This window comes from Fistularia commersonii, chromosome 26 (assembly GCF_037954325.1).
Source record: "Fistularia commersonii isolate RoL2024-O1a breed Wild chromosome 26, RoL_Fcom_v1.0, whole genome shotgun sequence".
NCBI lineage: Eukaryota > Metazoa > Chordata > Actinopteri > Syngnathiformes > Fistulariidae > Fistularia > Fistularia commersonii.
In genome coordinates this window covers 6,070,634-6,091,314 of record NC_141309.1, presented here as the reverse complement: position 1 = coordinate 6,091,314, position 20,681 = coordinate 6,070,634, and the positions used below count along the sequence as shown (strand labels likewise).

Genomic DNA, 20,681 nt, shown 5'->3' with positions numbered 1-20,681 from the left:
ACACACACCTGCCTCGGTGCACCCAACTTCTGCAGCTCAGAAAGAGTGTGTGTCCTCCGGAAATGTGTACATATATATATATTTGGAAATATATATATATGCGTGTGTGTGTTTGGGTGTGTGTGTGTGTGATATGCAGGTGTGTGTGTCTGTTTCCTTTGTCTCCAGGACGGATCCGATCAAAGTGTTCGATCCGGTGCGCCGGGAAGCTCGCAGCAGCGCGCCGCGGTCTGCACGCGTGAATGAGGGGCTGCGGGGATGCTGCGTGGACGAGGAGGAGGAGGGGCCTCCCTGCCATATGTGGGTGTGTGTGGGTGGGTGGTGGGTGATGGTGGGTATATATATGTATGTGTGTGTGTGTGTGTGTGTGTGTGTGGGTGGGTGGATGGATGCTCTCATTGGTGTAAAGTGCATCCGTTATTTGGACTTCAGCCAGATCCAAAACATCCGGCGCGACGGTACCGGACGTCGCACCGGGGCGGGGTCACCCGAGGACCGGCTCATCTGGATCGAACTCAACAAAGCAAAGAAAAACAGCAGAGGGAGCAGCAAAATAAATGTAAAAAAAAAAAAGGTATATTAAAAAAATGCATTTATGTGTGTGTGAGGCCCGCGGGGGGCCCCAAAGATGACGTCAGAATCCGGGTCCGGAATGACCTCTGACCCCTGCAAGGATGGTTTTGAGTGGAAGAAGGGGTGCACGCCGGGAGTTCATCGACCCGTGTGAAGGTTCGATCCAGAACCAGATCCAGGTTCGGTTCTGGGCCGGAAATCTACTTTAACGGATTTCTGAACTTGGTATTTGAACGCCTCATCGCGAAAGCGACCGTTTCCTCCTTGTTTTTTTTTTGTTTTTAAACGCAGCCACTAAACAGCCTTCCAAATAAGATAAAATAAAAACAGAATTTTCTGGTCTCATCCGTGCGAATTTAAAGATTTAAATCAGATCCTTTTCTTCAGGCGCTGAAAAGAAAAAGTTTTTTTTTTTTTTTTTCATCTCTGGTTCCTTCCCCCTTATCGAGACTATTGTCTCTGGCTGGAGTTTGTGCGCCCCGGACAATGAATGTAAATCTCCCCCCTCGGCTGCTCCCTCAACCCACCATCTGCCAGCGCGGGACAAAGTCAGATACCCCCCTCCACACACACCCACCCACCCACTCACCCACGCCCCAACCACACACCCACCCAACCAATAATGAGAGCGGTCCCGGGGAATCCTGCTCCCGGATGATTGACAGGTCCACTTAATCCTAAACCACCGAAAACCTGCGAAACAGCGCAAAGATAACAGCAATAATAATAAGAAGAAGAATGGTAAAATAGTTATGATTGGTAATTAAATAATGATGCTCATGATAGTGATAAGATAAAAATAATGATAATGCAATAAAATAAAATAAAACGATATTTTAGAGACAAAACAGTAGCAAAATTGTAATGAGAATAATAATGATACTACTATGATAATAATAATGACAATACTACTACTACTACTAATACAATACAATAATAATAATGATGACGATGAAGAAGATGATGTTAAAATGGTTATACGATGGTAGTGAAATGATCATAATCAAATTGAGATTAATACTGATGGTAATAACAATAAAATAATACTGATGACAATAATACCATAATAATAATACAATACAATAGAAATAAAATGGTGATAGAATGGTTAGGAAACTGCTTTGAAACTTAGGAAATCTGCAAACTTTGCTCTGCCAGCAGATGAAGGGACCGTGTTTTAAAAACCTTTTCAGTTTGACTTCCCGTTGCAGCTGCTGCTCCCCCGTCTCCCCTTCCCTTCGGATTGTTGGGGTTCGGACGGATCCTGAGCGTCTGGACTCCATGCAGACTTCCTGTTGAAGAGGAACAGCAAAGCAGTTTGAAATCCCTCAGAGGGGTTGAAGTGCCTGCCTGCTTGCTTGGACCGCATTGGGTTTTCATGAGACTTTTCTGGTTTGTAATGTCCTGCAAAAACGTGAGCTAAACCTTTTCAGGTGTCAGGGGATGCATCTTGTGTTAAAAGTAGAAAAAAAGATAATTCATTAAACTGCTTAAACATGTGATAACCTAATTTAACACATTTATGCTTTAAGTTATGCTCTTTCACGGTCAAATATTGGAGTTATTTCACCTCAGCGACCAGTTGGATAATGTTCATTAGTTTTCCGAAAAAAGTGCAAAAAAAAGGTCAGATGATATCGGGCTGCATCGTGTATTCTATTGTCTTTTTTTTCTTATTTTTCTGGACAAAAACGCTCGCCAAAGTTTGCTCAGACTCCATGAAAAACCGAACAGCAAGCAAATCACCAGCCGGAAAATGAGGAGGGGGATAGAAGGGGGGCTGCCCGGGGGGCACCCCGACCCCAACCCCTACCCCAACCCCGCGGCCCCACAGGTGCGAGACGGCCCGCCGCCTGGATTTGTGTCTCTCTGTGTAATTTGTGGAAGCGCAGAGCCGCGGCGAAAATGGAAGATTAGGCCAAAACACACACACACACACACAAACGTTATCTAATCAATTTAACCCACTGAGACGATCAGCCCGTGTGCTGAAGGGGAGGGTTGGTGGGTGGTGGGGGGGTGTGTGTGGGGTGTGTGGGGTGTGTGGGGTGTGGGCAGTGACTGCGAAAACCAAACAATGGGGTATCGTGTGCCGCTCGTCCTCTTCAGCATTCCCCTACTCCCCCGGGACACGCTGAGCCACTCAGTGTGGATGGCACTATGTCCACTGAGGTCAGGGGTGTGTGTGTGTGTGTGTGTGTGTGTGTGTGTGTGTGTGTGTGTGTGTGTGTGTGACGCAGCAGCTGGTTCCCGTTCCTCCTCCACCAACAAAGCTAATGCAACCCCACCACCTCTTCCATCCTTCCATCGATCAACATTTATTGCTTTTTTTTTTTTTTTCACAGGGTTGTTTTGTTTTTTTGTTTACGAATTCAGACAAGGATGCTAACCCTGACATCCGCCCCCTCTATCAGGCGTAACAATCAGCCAAACCTTTATCAGATAGGATGAGAAAGAGTTGCAGTGATTTGTTTTAGTCCCTAATGTAACAACTGTCTTATTACACATGAATAACATCCATGTCCTGATAATAATGGGTATATTTTTTTTTTGGTGGCGGATATATCAATGGAGTTAAACGCAAACTATATTCTTAGCAGCAGTCTATTAACCCCTCGTTATTATGTTGGTATCATTATAATAAAACACACATACTGGCAAATTGCCCTTTAACATCTGTTTGGCGAATCACTGTAAAATTCAGTGTCGAAATACTTTCAACAATAAACCTTTCACCAGCGCTGCAGCTTTTCTGGAGACCCGCGTGAAGTTCATATACGAGAACCCACGGTTGTCCCAGTAAAATCCGAGCCAGTCAACAAGCGCATATGCGTGTGTGATGTTAGGAAAAATGCCAAAGTCTCCACAGTGAGAGCGGCCCGCCACCATGTTTCACAGGAAGTGGGAAGTGGGTTCGGCTTTTAATGCGGTTTGCATCGGAAAAGTGGATGAAGCTTTGATTGATACCCGTCGCAGACAAGAGGGCGTCTTCAGCAACTCTACCGTGACGAGGAAGACAACTTATAACAATAAACGTGTCTGTGGATGACCGGACTTGTGCATCTGGAAATGAAACACAATAAATACACCTACTAAGATGCTAACCTGTCAGTTTACCTCTAAAGATATGCTAGACATAAATTATAACTGCATTTGAATATGCATTTATTTGCACGTGACACAGAAATGAGTCTGGAGGAAGCGCTCGCTCTGTATGGGAGTTGACAATGAAATGCACCCTCACTTTGGATAATGACGTTTATCCTTTGTTCGAATAGTCCCGGAGTCCGAAAAATCGGGATGAACACTGAAACGAATCGATTGTTGTCCCTTAAAAAAAAAAAAAAATCCTCATAGCCCACGTTTCGAAACTATAAGGCCTTTACTCTGCAGCCGTTAAACTAAAAGAATTTCAGGCAAAAGTGGGGGCAAACTAACAAGTACAAGTGGCCTTCATTTGAAGAGCATAAGTATTGTGTTAAAGGCAGCAATACGTAAATAGAAGAGATAATACTTGTACTTGTACTGGTGTTAGTTACATGATCTCTAATATCTGACTGAGGCCTGTCAAGATCAACAGGTTAGTTTTCCTGCTAATACTTCCCTTGAACCACTGTGTGATAGCGCCATCTACTGGTTATATTTGGGAACAGCAGTGGTTCCCTGAAAATAACTTTATCGTCAATATAAGGTCATTGCAGTTCAATTATAGCAAGGTACAAAATGCATAGTCTTCATAACTAGCACCCAATGAGGCACAGGCCTGTTCTGTACAACAGTGATTTATTGATATTTTCTCGAGTCTCAAACTCGGGGTGTGCGTTTCACATCATTCTCTTTCAAAATGCAGGTTTAACATATGAAAATAAAACTGTTTCTTTACTTCATTCATCACATCATATCATGTTTCCTTCAAGAAAAGAGGTAAAAGTCATAAAATGTACATATACTTCATTTTTAAATTCTAGTGCATCACAATGAAAACATGGGAACTGAATCTTTCTTTACTAAGTGTTCAAATTCCATGCATTGCATTGTTTCAAATTGCATTTGCAATTATACTTGTGGGAAATCTAGATTAAAATCTTAAAATTAATATAACTGTATAGACATAGAACAATGATGGTAAAATTGCATTGATGTTACATATAGTGATATCTTATCATCTGGTGCTTAAATGCAGCCATGTTTTCATTGCTATATATTAATACTTGGCGGAGGTATTTATTCGGAAAGTTACTTCAGCAAGAATACAGGACTGTCTCAGAAAATAAGAATATTGTGATTGTGAAATTCTTTATCTTCTGTCATGCATTCTGGATTCATTATAAATCAACTGAAATATTGCAAGCCTTTTATCATTTTAATATTGCTGATTATGGCTTACATCTTAAGAAAACTCAAAAATCCTATCTCAAAATATTAGAATATCATGAAAAAGTAAACTTGTTTTTTTAATGGCATTACAGAAGATAAAAAAAACTTTATCACAATATTCTAATTTTCTGAGACAGTCCTGTAATTGTATTTTTACTTCTTCCAGTACCATGTAGAAAACTGTATTCCCTGCACACACAGTCAACTTCGACAGTATTTCACTTTTTTTTCACACATGATATATGCCAATAAAAAAGTAAAAAAAGATAAAAATCTGATCCTGGTGTGCGTGATCACATAGCAGCAGCTAAAATGAGGGCCTATTCGGTGAACAGCAGGTGACCTGAGAAGAAGCTGTCTCTAGTAACACCATTGGCCCCGTGATTGACAATCAGCCAGACCTTGTCTCCCCTGGCGAGCCGTATGAACGTGTTACCACTGGCTGTTACATAACCGCTCTGTCTGGTTGTAAACGAATGAAGAACCAGCCTCCCGTTATGCAAAAGATCCACACTGGCAGGGTGCTCGTAGATCATGCAGTGGAACTGAAACTCATAAACCCCTGGATGCTCGCATGTGAAAAGCCCGGTTTTGATGTCGTAGCTGTTTTGCCCATTGTAGATGACTTCCCGGAAGGCTATCGGAACACCTGGTTTGGGGAAGTTGTTACCGAGTCGCACAGAGAATGCCACATGCTCCTCAGTTCCATGGGATCCGGGGGGTCCGGGGGGTCCGGGAGGTCCGGGGGGTCCTGGCGGTCCGGGGGGTCCTTGGGAACTCCCGCCCGAGCCACCGGATGATCCTGTGAAAAAAAACAGAATGCGAACAGAAGTCAGACCTGGTCCGGGGGTTCTCGACCGATTTAAATCCAGGGACACCATTCTGACAAAGAAGCAACCCGGGGATCGCTAGAGCTTCTAACCCATCCATGCTAGCGCTGGTTACAAGGCCAGGGACCGCTCGCAATGCCCTCACTGACCACCCATCTGCCCATGATTAGTCACAGCTTGGAGAGCTGTATCCACTCGCTTGTCCTTTTCAAAGTGCAAAATTTGATGAGGATCTTTGAAACGGAACTCATCCAAATATCCACAACATCGACTCACCACTCTCTTGCCAGGGACTGAGGTCAAAGGCGGGGATGTCCGTGCACCGGGTGTAACCGCTCAATCGAGGCCGGTACTGGAAGGGTCGCTCCGGCACTTCGGTGATACCCGTGTTGTCGCAGATGATCCGGGCGAGCGATGTTTCCCTGAGAGATGCTCTCTGAGCCTCTGTGAAGACTCCATCCCTTTCCCACCAAAGCCTGCCAGGGACAGGTAAAAGCGTCGTCACGTGACACCGAGGCTTAGCGAAAAGCGAACGAGACGCTCGGCAGGACGCGATTTGACCGATTACCTGTCGCCCTGTCGAATCTTCTGGAACTGAGTGGAGATCAGGCAGGCAAACAGGGGACCCACTCTGCCTCCGTTGACAAAAGGCTCAGCCACTCCTCCCAGCCACACGTCGATATTGTCAGGGGTGCCGTAGAGCTCCAGCAGATGTCTGGCCAAGTTCTCGTTCTGCATCACGATCGCCAGCTCGTTCAGGTTTCGCGGCTGCGACAGCCCGCAGAACCCGCGCCACTGGTTGTAGCCTGAAATACGTTCAAAGTATTGCATGGTTTACAATACGATAACCGCGCGTGTCAAGACTTAGATATACTGCTAAAACCGGCGTGAATGAGCACGTGAGGCAAAATGAGTACCGGGGAGGCCGTGGTCTCTGCCTCGCTGCATGTTCAGAGAGGCCAGGTCCAGCGCCAACTCCGCAGAGAACTTAAACAGCCTTTCCCTGAGCTCGTTCGTCATCATACTGTCTTGGGTGTTGAGTTTAGCCTGGCGACCCACGAGTCCCCGCAAGATCGGGTCCAAACCACCTGAGAAACACAATTTGTTTTTTCTCATGTGTGCGCGATTGACGGAATAACGGGATAATCAGCCAAACCGTGTCGTACCTTCAAAGACGACTCTCCACGGTGCGTTCATGGCCCTGTGCAACAACGGACTGGGGAAATCGGGATTGTCCTCGTACTGCTCGTTGAGTCTGAACATGAACGGCTGAACCATCAAGTGGGCGAAACGATAGGCTGCCGTGGCGAACACGTTGGAGATGCCGGGGTCGACGAATTGATTGTAGCCGGGGTAGGTGGACAACCTCGAGGCGATGAAGTCCGGCCCGACAATGTGGAGCAAGTAGTCCCTGAAGGTAATAACCTGCGGGCCAAGAACGTATGCCAAGTGAGCCAAACCGTCCTCCAGAAGCCTCTCCGTCCAATTATGCCACCAAACCGGTTTCTAACCTGGAAATATCCTCCCATGATCTTCCGTGCCTCTTGATAGAGCCTCTCCCCGTTCCAATCCGGATTGAGGTCAGCCAGGGCTCGAGCCAGGCGGTTGTGCTCGCGCAGCAGCAGGGTGTGCAGCGATGTCAAACCTATGTTCTCATTGGCTCGTTCATCACCTACAACACATAACGACGGTATTTTATATACTGTATGTATATGAATAAATGTGTCATTTTATTTGCTGCCACTCACCAGCAAGGAAGCACTGCACCTCCTCCGCATTGCTGTTGTTGGTGATGCGACCCCGGGTGGCGCAGAGGTTGGGTCCCGTGGCGAAGGGCAGAAGCTCGCGACCGTTGTCGGTGAACTCTTCGTTGACCCTCATCAGACCAGCGTCGTTGGTCAGGTTTCGGAGGAAGCGAGCTTTGACTCCATCCGCGCCGTACACCTGACCCACGTCGATGTAAGCCGTCAGGGCGTTCATCTGCTGCCGAACGGTGCCGGCGCCGAAGTTGTGGCCCGTGTTACCGGTGCCGCAGCCGGCGGATGAACGAAAGAAGGGGATGCACTCCTCCGAATGCGACGAAAAGCGGGTATCGTTACTGGGAATCTGTTCAAAGGGCGAGAAACGGTTACTTGCGTTCGTGCAGACGAGCCGCAGCGACTTTCTTCCCCCCCGCGCGGTGGCGATGCTGACCTCAATGGGGAAGCAGGGCTCTGTCCGCTCGCAGCTGTGGTCGCAGTCTATCCCTTCGTTAAAGGAGAAGATGACCGGGGAGTGAGGCGTGAAGGTCAGGTCGTGGTCCGTCCACTGGCCGAAGATGGTCACCAAGTGGGTGTAGAGGGGGTCGCTCACCACCTCTGAGTTTGGGGTGTTCAAAATACGGTTGGACACCTCTCTTACCTGGTGAGAACCAAAGAATCGAGATTATTATAGAAAATCATTTCTCAATCCGTGTCTTTGTTTTGTTTTTTTTTTGCATTCAAGTCAGGCTGCTAAGTGAAGTGGCCTCAAGCCTGAGGGGGTTTATCGGCGGGTGTTTACCAGAGGAAGAAGGTGTCCGTTGTATTCATAGTCCGAGTCCCAGCCTTTGGGCAAAGACATGCCATCCTGGTAATCAGCCGGGAGCCAGCGGACAAACGGAGTGTTGGATGAACCCCAGCGAGTGTTTTCTCTGGAAACAATAGAAGGACAAACCCAAGCCTGCGTTGGTTTCGGGGTTCGGCGATTTAAACATATATTTTGATCTACCGTCATCCAACATTCCGTGCCGGCAGCCTCACTCGTTGTTGCAGACACCGCTCGCCGTGCGGAACCTGTCCAGGTTGGGCGTCGTCTTGCAGGAGGGGATGCGATGCTGGGGGGAGCAGCCTGTCAGGTTGGCGATGAGTGCCAGGTCCTCAGCAGAGAGCAGATCTGAACCAAGGGACGGAGGGGAGACAGATTAGATTATACAGATTAAGGATGGATGGATGGATGGATGGATGGATGGATGGATGGATGGATGGATAGATAGATAGATAGATAGATAGATAGATAGATAGATAGATAGATAGATAGATAGATAGATAGATAGATAGATAGATAGATAGATAGATAGATAGATGGATGTTTGGTTTGTTAATTGGTTAATTGATTTTCGAATAGGCACCTGTGGCTTCGAGGGATCGCTTCCCTCGCCTGGCCGCGGAGCTCCGGATGACCCGCACCGCGGCGTCCATGTAGTCAGCGGCGCGCACGGCGGAGCGCGTCTGGCCGACGGGCTGCTTCATGAGCCTGAGCACGTCGGCGGGGGACGCGGCGTTCCTCCGCACCCGGTCCACGCTCCTGCGCCACAATGTGAGCCCAAAATTTTCAATTTCTTGTTTTGTTTTGAACATACATCTTAAAAATACATTCTTAAAAATAAACAAATAACGTGGTTATTATTATTATCATTATTATCATTATTATCATTATTATTTATTTATTTTTTATTTATTTATTTATTTTTTTTATTTTATTATTATTATTGCAGATAAAATTTAATTGTATGATAGTTTTAAGCGGGCCGCATCACTCACTCTCTGCGGGAGTATTCATACGCGGAGTCAACGGTGGCCTTGGCCGCGGCCACCGCCTTTTGGATCTCACTGCGGCTCAGGAGAAGTTCTGACAAAAAAAAAAGATGGGTAGAAAGGAGAATAAAAAAAGGGATGAACAATTAAAAATCTGATTTCTTGATCAAATCAGCAGTTTCTCGTATATGCCGATGAAATCCTGACCGTCACCGATGGTGCACGCAGGGTGTATTTGAGCGATGGGATGCTTACCTGAGTTCACCCGGTTGACCTTGAGGCTGAGGCTCAGGTAAACGGCCGCGGCCAGGAGGCTGCACAGGTAGGGCTTCATCTCTGAAAGAGATTCGTGTGCGGTGCACTGCGGGCTCACCTGCGGGCTTTTATTGCGGCGGAATGACGCGTCACTTGAGGCGTCGGCGTCCGGAATTTGTTCCTCCTTCCCGCTCGGCAGGACGGATTCGGGTAAACAAAGCCAGGGCGACACTTTTCTCAGAACAAAAAGCAGAAAAATTCCAGATAGAAGTCAGTGGCATAAACATTCATACCATTATTCTCGCTTATTAGTACTTCATTGCTTGTTTATTACTTACTCGTTGTTCTTCATTCTCATTGCAGCTATTTCAGTGATTCAACCCATATTGCCTGAATTTAAAGTATATCGAATATAATGTAGTATTTTGAAGTAGTATGTTGGTTATTTTAACAACACCTGTAGACTTTATTTAAATGAGATGTGCTTTATTGATACCATGACTGGTAACTTGTTTAGCAGCAGCTGCTGCAAGACAGTGAAAAGCTAAAATAAAGCTAATAAAATAAGGAAATAAATAAATAAAAATGTGGTAAAATGTTAAGTAAAATGAAATAAAAAAATCAATAATTTTTCAATCCTCACTTTATTGATTTGTGATTTACATCAGTTGTCAGTAAGGTATGATGGGAATTTGAGTCTTCAAAGTTTTGCAATAACATTGTAATGTTTTTTTAATGTCAATAATATTGTCAAAGTGAATATTAAGGATGAAGGAGGTTAAAAAAGGAACAGTGGGTCGGGTAGATCCAGAAAAGAAGATATAATCATAGGAATCATCCTCTAGGAATACTGGATTTCACAGCTTTCACAGAAGATGGATAATAATAATGTTTGGAATAATGATAGTAATAACATAGACATTAATAATAAGTAACAACAGCAACTAATAGTAAAAGTAATGATATTACTACTACTACTACTACTACTACTACTACTATAAGCTACTACTAATAATAATACTCTTCTTGTCCTTTCAGCTTTTCCTTCGGGGGTGGCCACAGCAAATCCACCCTCTCCATCTAACCTTATTCTCTGCATCCTCTTCTCTCACACCAACTAACTTCATATCCTCTCACTACGTCCATAAATCTTCTCTTTGGTCTTCTTCTCGACCTCCAATTCCAGCAGCCATCCAGCAATAAATTCACTATCCCTCCACTGTATATGACCCAACCATCTCCGCCTTGCGTTTCTGACCTTCTCTCCAAAACATCTAACATATGTTGTCCCTCTGATGGACTCATTCCTGATCCAATCTATCCTGGTCACTCCCAAAGAGAAGCTTAGCATCCTCATCTCTGCAACCTCCAGCTCTTCCTCCTGTCTTTTCTTCATTGTAACTGTTTCTAGATCATACAGCATCGCTGTTCTCACCACTGTCTTGTACACCTTTCCTTTCATTCTGGCTGATAATCTTCTATCTCATAGTACCCCTGACACTTTTCTCCACCCTTTCCAACCTGCTTTAACCTGTGTAATAATAATAATAATAATAATAACTACAACCACAACAAAAACAAAATTAATAATAATAATAATGATAATATGGTCATTATTCCAGGTATGCAGGTAAGAAGAGTCAATCGCAGGAAATACTGGATGTTACAGCTATCACAAAAGAATAATAATAATAATTATAACAACAACAATAATAATCATAAATATTGACAATAGAAATAGAAGTAATATTAATAATATTACATACTTATTTCAGGCACCCAGGTAAGTAGATATTATCCCCCAAGAATACTGGATGTCACGGCTATCACACATTATCAGTAATAATAATAGGCAATAGTAATAGAAATAATATTAATACGATTATCTATTATTCAAGATATGTACATTTACAAATCTTAAACAGAGCTGAACATTGCCAGTACCCAACAAACGCCAAGAACATTTTTGGCACAATATTTTCTTTCTAATGGCATTTAGATGAAAGAAAAAGACTCAACGGCGATTTGGTAAATAAGTCACTGAAGTTGGAAAATCATTTTGCAAGTCCAGGATGTCAGTCCGTGTTTTTCGGCTCGCATTTGCACAAACAGGTTATTAATAATTAAAAGGACGGGGAATTCAATATACCATCAACCTTCCCTTACAGTATTGAAACTTAATTTCCGCCATCATTCAGCAGGTAATGCGGTACTGCAAAACTACTGCAGTAAGAGCACAATAGAGCAACATGAGGGCAAAATTATAATGCAAACATGATGTCCAAAATCTTCAAATTCAATATAGTAAAACTGAAAATATGTACGAAAGAAGGCGGAAACGACAGTACTGTCATTTAAATGAATCCTTCCTCGTCAGACACCAGGAAGCCTATTATCGCACTTTTTGTCTCTGCCGGTAATCCTCACCCACAGCCAGGCGCCTGAGACGTCACAGACATTTTGTGTCAAGGCCTGCGCCGGAATTCAACTGTGACCTGCAGTTGTGGAAAAGTTAATAACATTGGATCGGGAAAGTAACCGGCATAAAACGTTCACATTATGAATTTAAAAAAGTCAATCACAATTGTGCCAAAACACGGGCCCTTGTGTTCTTGAGGCTCCCATCAAGTGCAGTCGGGGTCAGATCTCGATGTACAGGGATGCTTTTTTAATGGTTCATTTGTCGCTGCATCGCCTGAATGCAAGTGGAAGTGGAAGGGTGGTGAAAACTGAGGAAGATGTCTTGGGGAGGTCAACACATTGTGCCATCCAACCCACTTTGAGAAAAAGCGGTTGTTTTAGGGCCAATCCAACACACACAGGGTTCTTTGGTGGCTGACCTCCCAAAACACAGAAAGCATGGGGGGACTTCTTGACACAGAGCAGCTTGACAATCCTCCTCTGATGCAGCTAAAGGGTGGATTTGAAAATCTTGATCTCAGCCTTGATACCAATGCCACTGTCCCTCTGACTGAGAAACGAGATGGGGGATAAAATTGTAGAAAATATAGTTTCTTTTTCTGCCCTTAGATTAAAGCATTGCTTTTTGTACATGCATTTGTCAGGAAATCCTCTGTGTGTGTGTGTGTGTGTGTGTGTGTGTGTGTGTGTGTGTGTGTGTGTGTGTGTGTGTGTGTGTGTGTGTGTGTGTGTGTGTGTGTGTGTGTGTGTGTGTGTGTGTGTGTGTGTGTGGGTCAGTATGTCATCGACTGGAAATGCAGCTTCTGACTGATGAGAAAAATATCTAACCTACTTGGATGCGCCTTGATCACATCCCTGGCAAACTGGATTATCTTCAAACATTCCTGTGTGTCAAATTAATCAAATACGACATGAGACTGAGTGAAATGTTGCAACCAAAATGATGTTGAGAATATAATTATAAAAATTGTATGGGCAGACAATGGGAGCTATAAATCTCGAGTGCCTTGGGCTTTCCACAACAGCTGATTCTTAAATTTATACAAGGATTAGATAAATAAAAACGTGACGCAGTAAAAATCACATCTGAATTATCTTAATTGCAATGTAAACAACCAACCATATGTTTAAAAAAAGGTATACATATTTATATATCCAATTATGAATCGCTCTCTCACTCATATATATATATGCATGTATGCACACACACGAATATGTATATGCACACACTGTGTATATATACATTTATATACATATGTGTGTGTGCATATAAATATATGTATATATACACACACACAAGCACATATATCTTTACACACATATATATACGTATACATATACACAGAAATATATATACATGTATATACACACACACACATACATACATATATATATATATATATATATATGCACACACAAATACCGTATATATACATATGTTTGCTTTTTTAAAAAGATATTCACAGTTATCCTAGACAGACAATACCCCCCACGATGCACACGCTTACCGGATAACATTACATAGGTTGAAAAACAAGCACAGACTGCATGTGAGCTACTTGCAGTCAATACCAGATTGAATGACTCACACACAAACACAAAAAAAGTATGTTGGTGTGTGTGTGGCGGGGTGCCTATGTTCATAGCTTCCTGGAATTATACCAAATTCTCTCAAGATAAACAAATATCAGGCATTGTCTTAATTTTCCCTCTTGAGGGAAGCATGTATGTACGAATATATATATATAGACACGCATACATACATACATACATGCACATAGATATAGCCTTTTGAGTTATTAATGCATGCATGCCACAGGAGTAAAGATCATCTTGCATGAAATAATATACTTTTATTATTATTATTATCATTATTATTGTCACAGTCAAGGTCCTTCTTTAAGATCAAGATCATTTCTGTATTCAAGTATAACTTTCTTAAACTTTGTGAACTTAAAAGGGTTTCATGCGTGACGACATTTTGAGGAGAAGGAAAAGAATGCAGCAATTCTGGTAAGTGGAAGAATTGAATTACCAGTAATTGTTCCTGTGCGTGAGGAGCTCAAAGTCACCGGACTGGAAAAGTGACCGTCCTTTTCTGAGGACATCAATCAATTGCAGAGTCTGAACTGAGCTGTGGAAAAATCATATACTGTACACATTAAAATTACGATATTCTATACTGTCGTGGAATTCTCTGTGAAAATGCACCTTAATGCTCCGCGGACTTTCCACAGCTTATTTTGTTGCGTTTGAACTTGTTGGAAATTACTCAACATACATTTATATAGAACTAATCAAAATAGCCAAGAAGGTTATGAGCCTAAAAGTAAGTCAGATGGTTTCTTGAAAGAATTTCAAACCTTCGGAGCAAAAGAAAATTCTTTTAAGTGTAAGAACTGTGGTTGCATTTTTTTCAGTTCCCAAGTCAAGGGAGTTAAACACATCGACCTTAAATGCGGTTAATGAACTGGATTAAATTCTTGTAAGGTTAAACTATCCACCCTGATACAGGAAGAGATTCCTTCAAATCACAATTCAATAAGCTGACTTTTACTGCCTCTTCTCATCAGATGGGCGGAAGGAACATCCAAAACTGGTTTCTGTTAAACGTGGAACCGCTTATAGAGGAAAATACATGAACAATGCGCTCACGTTTCTCTCTCGTGTATCTTTTTTCATGGGATTTCCCGGATCTGAACCTAAAGCTATTGACATTTTACGCATCTATCAGAGCTTTTATTCATACTTTTAAGCTTTATGAATTAGAATAAAAGTGATACACGGGTGCATCTCGGTTACTAGTTAAGAGTCAGGGAAAGCCATATATCATTCACATTCATTACACCCCAAGTGACATGTTTCTTTGAAAACCGCAAATTCAGTGTCTGGGAAAATTTGAAAATTGCATGAGAGTGATATGAAATAGGATTTGTGATAAAGAAATGTTGGCCTGCTGAAAAGTATATTCACATAATGCTCAGTTTCTGCACTGTGTACTCGGTTGGGGCTCCTTTTGCAGGAAAGACTGAGGCGTTATGGAAGCCCAGGCTGCTTTGATAGTGTTGTCAGGTCTGACGTCTCTCGTCTTCCTCTTGACATAAACCCTGTTTACAGGACGGGCCAGTTTGCTGGCCAATCGAGGAATGTCATGCCAAACCATGATCATTAAACCGGGTATTGATCCTCTGGGCAGCAAGGCAGGTGTGACCGGAGATGAGAAACTCCCCAGATGACGTGGCTCCTCAAGTCATCACTGACTGTGGAAACTTCACGAGTGGACCTCCAACAGCGTGGATTTTGTGCCCCTCCACTCTTCGCCCAGTCTGATTTCCAAATTAAAAGTTCACTTTCATGTGAAAACGGGACCGTGTACCACCGAGCAAAGGTGCATTCCTTTTTCCTCCTCAGCCCAGGTGAGACGCCGCTGATGCCGTGTCAGGTTCAGGACCAGCTTGGCACAAAAAAAAAAAGCATCCTGAATAGATGTATTTATGAGGTGGCTCTGGAAGCCCACACTTTGGGAATCTCATTGGGTAAGAGGCCGCGTTCCCTCTGGACCGTCACCAGTAGATCATACAGAAGTAGTCAATGGTTCCTGATTTTAAAAGCGTTTTAATCCCAATGCGGTTCCAAAGGGGTTTTCACTGGTTCACATTATCCTACACTGCCATGCAAGGCACTGGCCAGGTCATCGGGAGTACTTGGGGGTTCAGTGACTTCGACATGCAGACAGCCGGGGTTCGGGTTAGCCAACCTTCCCATTGAAGGGACACCCACTCTGCTAACTGAGCCATCAAGTCGGTTCAAACTGAGGAGTGATCCTTTACACACCAATGCCGGGTTTACGCCTTACGATTGTCCAATCGCAGATTAAAAACTGGTAGTCATAAGGAAATCCTAAGGAATTCTTGAGAGAGATGGGGCAGCGGAATCGCATCCCATCATCTCAGTGGTTAAGTGTTAGGTGGTAGTCTTAGGTCTTCACGCAGTCGTATCTCAGTCTTTTCATTGCCTTAGAGCTTATGACAATGCCAAGCATGTTTGATATTATCGCAAGTCTTAGTGTTATGTTACCATGGATACCGATCAGCAATCAATGGATGAGCTCCAACAAAACCAGACAAAGGAGACCTGGTAGACAAAAAGTCACCAGAGCATTATTGGCAGCAAAGATGGTATTTGTGGGCCGTCTGGATGAACAGTAACATAGAAGGACGTCCCGATCAGTTTGGAGCGTCCAGAAAGAGGAGCGGGTGGTGGAGCTATGAGGGGAGAACGAAAAGTGCTAAAAATAAGACAATATTTTGTTTAAAGCACCTTATTGATGTTGGATTAACTTCACTTGCTTTCATCTCATTTTCATTTTACATTTATTTTACATATTTATATTAATTTTATATATTTATAGATGTTCATCTGCACTAGGTTGCTTTGCTACCCCTTGTGCCCTCCAATTGCCCCTTAGGGACAAATAAAGTTTCTCTGATTCTGATAATTAGACTGAAATAGCAGAGGCTCTGAAAATACGCAGTGAAAACATTGTATGGCGGTAAAAAAAATGTTGAAAGAATCTAGTTGTAGTTTTCCACAGGTCTTTCGAAAATCTTTGCAAATGTGAGACCCACAGTTTTTGCTCGCAGCCGAGTCTCGGCATAGTGAGACTACGCCAAGATTTAAGACTCTAAAAACTAGTCTTAAGATGTGAGCTGTTGTGATTTGATAGTTTTACACAAGGCTTTTCAAAATCTTTAGTCTTAAGTGTTTACTCGTAAGGTGTTCGCCCGGCATAACAGAGACATACAACCATTCACACGTCTGGGAAATTCCAGTTCTTCAATTAACCCACAGAAACCCACACAGGCGTGGGTTTGAACATGGAGAATCTACTTATCAGAATACAATCAAGGACCATCTTGCCTTGAATCGAAAGCGCTTACCACTGTACCACCATGTCAACCTCTAATTTTCTGAGATGCTGAATTATTCCAACATCTGTAAACCATCAGCAAAAAAATCCTTGTAATATATCCTTCTAAGTGAAACAAATATGAACGTGTTTCCCCTTTTTGAGCAGAATTACCAAAATACATTGAAATCCAACTATTTTCCAATGCCCTGAGATGCGCGTGGATACGACCCTGTTTCGCAACATTTTCTTTGCGATGATTGGCTGCAGCTCACAAACACAGTTACTACGTAGGGTGTGACTTGCTACGACCCTAATGGTTATATAACAAAGATGCAACAAACATGGCCTTATGGGACAGTAGCTATTGTCTCTTTAACTATGATTAGTACGTTCAAAGGATGCCAAAGGGCTTTTCACTTCACATGATGTATACGTGCACATGTATTGGAGTTGCATAATAGTCAGCGGGGGCAGTATGTCTAGAATGTGCTGGGAATTGAAATGTCAGTTACTGAAACAATGTTCTCTATGCCAGCGTCTATGTGGGTGTGAAGACACTTCATTTGAACCCTTTTTTGAGTTCAACTTTACTTTCTTATCCCGTCTTAGTATATTCTTTTGATTGAAACTGGCGGCCGATGACCATTGTAGCCATTTTACCTTTTCCCAGAGACATTTGGCATCTGATCCAAAGGAAGACTTTGTTTTATTCAAATTCAGTTTAGGCTTGTAAATCACAATTCGTCTTCTTTTCCTTTCAGCTTTTCCCTTCAGTACTGGTCGCAGCAAATCAACCTCCTCTATCCAATCCTATTCTCTAGATCCTCTTCTCTTACATCAACTAACTTCATGTCTTCTTTCTCCCTATCCATGAATTTTCTCTCTGGTCTTTCTTCTGGTTCAGAAAGCAGAGCTGGAGGTTGCAGAGATGGAGATGTTCAGGTTCTCTTTAGGAGTGACAGGGATGGATAGGATCAGGAATGAGTCCATCTGAAGGACGGCCGATGTTGGATGTTTTGGAGAGAGGGTCAGAGAAGCCAGATTGAGATGATTGGAAGGCACGGTGAATATATTGCTAGAAAGATGCTGGGATTGGAGCTGCCAGCTGCAGGAGGTCAAGAGGAAGACCAAAGAGAAGATTCATGGACATAGGGAGAGAGGATATGAAGGTAGTTGGTGCCAGAGAGGATGATACAGAGAATAGGGTTCGATGGAGAAGGTGGATACGCTGTGGCCACCCCTGAAGGGAAAAGCTGAAAGGAAAAGAAAAGGACCCCCGACACTGTTCACCCAATTGCAACCTGCTTGAACCCGTCTCTTCACCACTTTTCCACACTTGACCCTAAGTACTTCAAATTCTCCACCTTCTTGATCTCCACTCCCTGTAGCCTCACCGCTCCCCCCAGGTTCCTCTCAATCACATACATATTTTCTGTCTTGCTGCAACTAACCTTCATTCCTCTCCTTTTCAGCGCATACCTCCACCTGTCAAGGTTTTCCTCCACCTGTTCCCTGCTCTCACTATAAATAATGTCATCTGCAAACATCATGGTCCATGGTCCATCTGTCAGCCTGTCCATCACCACTGCAAACAAAAAGGAGTAGTCGGAGTGGTCTCACCTCCACCTTGAACTTCTCTCTGTCACACCTCACTCCTGTCTCACAGCTTGCACACAAGTCGTGCACCAATCTAACACTTATCTTTCACTCCAGACTTCCTCATACAGTACCAGAGTTCTTCTCTTTGCACCCTGTTGTTGCTTTTTCTAGATCCACAAAGGTACAATGACCTTCTCTGTACTTTTATACCAGCATTAAGCTGATAAATAACATTTACCCATGCAGTTTCACTATACCATATCTATGCACCTGGTGGTCCTAGTTTATGTTACAAAAAATATTGTGTTGGTTTGGTGCAGTTATCATGTTGGTTTTGTGCAGGTGCATGTTGGTTTTGTGCAGGTGCATGCAAGTTTGTTCACGGTGACTTAATCAGAAAGCAAGCCTGTCATTCCATCACCATTGTTATATTCATTCTAGAACGCTGCCTGTGAAAACGGGAAAATCACCATTTGTTGTTTCCTCATATTTTGTCTTGTTTGTTTTAGCAGGATATGTTGCTTGTGCGCTCACGCACTTCTATTTGGGTAAATGCACAGTTTGTGCGAATGAATAGAGATAGGAGAAAAACACAGACTTTACAACTTGTCAGTCAATTATTTCCTAGTCAGATGCTCAAGTGGCCTTTAAATATCTCCCTAGCAATGAGTGTTACTGAATGTCATATATTGACTTATTGGAGGATTAATATGATTTCCAAGTTATATTATGTGCCTTGACAGTAAAGATGATTCAGTACAGGTAGATAGTTAGTAAAGATCATACAAATGATAAAGTGTTAGTTTAAAAAGAAAAGGCCTACTCAGAGGAATTATGTTAATGACAATAAGCCTTAACAGTATGAACATAATGAGTTTTTTTTCGTGTTGTTTCCCAAGTTTAATAAGTGTTTTCACTGATAAGACGACCAAGCTTCATTAATAAATCTGTGTGTGTTTATCTACTGATGGAGCTTACAACTGAAGACTGGAAGAACAGCTTTTGTCCTCGATCTGAAACATATTCTGTACATATAACATGAATCCTTAAGGTGGTGTTACAAAAGTGTCATGAAGGTACTGTAAAATTCTGTAAATCACATCGAAGAACACTGAGAGCTCAAGATATAAGATTCATTAATTTACTCTGCTTCCATCTAGTGGTCACTTCAAAAGCTTCTCACAGGTTGAGAGGGGAGGATTCCATTTTAATTAAAATTGGAGAATTAATTTGTGTGCTTCTTTATTAAGACAAGGCATAGCATGAGCATTTAAAAAGTAAATCCAGAAAAGATGTGAACATATTCACTGTATGAATCAGGCGAATTAAAGATGCTTTACAGATTGTATCGTTTATTGTTAAATATTATAATTTAATTTGATTATAGCTCTATTTTACATCGGGCAAGACTGCTTAAATTTCGCTATACATGTATGGTGACAAGATAGGAATCTAAATCTGAATAACAATATCAAGAGTGATAATAATAATAATAATCATTATTACTATTAATATTATTATCAATAGTATTAGTATTAATAATAGTATTATTATTATTATTATCATAATTATATTGTATTATTATGTTATTGTACTTCAATCAAAGTTCTGTGCCAACAAGGAAAGAGAAGCATAATGCTATGGATGCATGTGAATTTAGGCTCAATTCCAAGTGTAAGATCATATACATAAAACCCATTGCCTGTATTAAAAAGTGTCTTAAACTATAGGATAAATCATGTACATCGAAATGGCACTAATAATTACATGAGATGAAAAAGAACAGGACAGTATGCCAAGTTACAAACCAAAACATTTAAAAATATGAAAGCACATCCTCACAGTAAATTACAAGACCACTTTAAATTGGGATTTTGAATCAAGGTGAGACTGTAGTTTTAACATATTGTTCGGCCTAATTTTATTCAGTGTGATATATACCAAGTGTTTGGATTTGATAAATGTAACAGATTAATATTTATCGCAAATTGATAATTTGATAATGACCTGTTCATTATTGATCTTGGATGTCAGTATATTCAATATCTATTTAATATCTGCGGTGGTACTTTAATCTGGACATTTTCTCCATGTACTAAAATGATTTACCTAGCAAATTATTTATTATATTTTCTAAATATGGATTTATTTATTGCCTCA

At 42.3% G+C, this 20,681-nt stretch overlaps 1 protein-coding gene across 1 annotated transcript; it reads right to left on the bottom strand.

The window, feature by feature from the left end:
- Positions 1-4,342: 4,342 nt before the first annotated feature.
- On the bottom strand, positions 4,343-9,683 carry LOC147218362 (eosinophil peroxidase-like). The gene is made up of 13 exons (XM_086173754.1): positions 9,590-9,683; positions 9,341-9,428; positions 8,929-9,104; positions 8,561-8,693; positions 8,322-8,451; positions 7,974-8,180; positions 7,529-7,886; positions 7,292-7,452; positions 6,947-7,205; positions 6,698-6,868; positions 6,349-6,586; positions 6,057-6,256; positions 4,343-5,752 (listed from the first exon to the last, which is right to left on the bottom strand). The coding sequence occupies exons 1-13, from the start codon at positions 9,666-9,668 to the stop codon at positions 5,271-5,273; spliced, it is 2,682 nt and encodes an 893-aa protein (XP_086029880.1). The 5' UTR covers positions 9,669-9,683; the 3' UTR covers positions 4,343-5,270.
- Positions 9,684-20,681: the final 10,998 nt, after the last annotated feature.

Excerpts from the sequence above, each read along its gene's own strand:
- LOC147218362 (XM_086173754.1), bottom strand. The coding sequence starts at position 9,668 with ATGAAGCCCTACCTGTGCAGCCTCCTGGCCGCGGCCGTTTACCTGAGC. Across the intron at positions 7,453-7,528 it reads GGTGCAGTGCTTCCTTGCTG|GTGATGAACGAGCCAATGAG; the intron begins GTGAGTGGCAGC and ends TATGTGTTGTAG. Across the intron at positions 6,257-6,348 it reads AAGATTCGACAGGGCGACAG|GCTTTGGTGGGAAAGGGATG; the intron begins GTAATCGGTCAA and ends TGTCCCTGGCAG.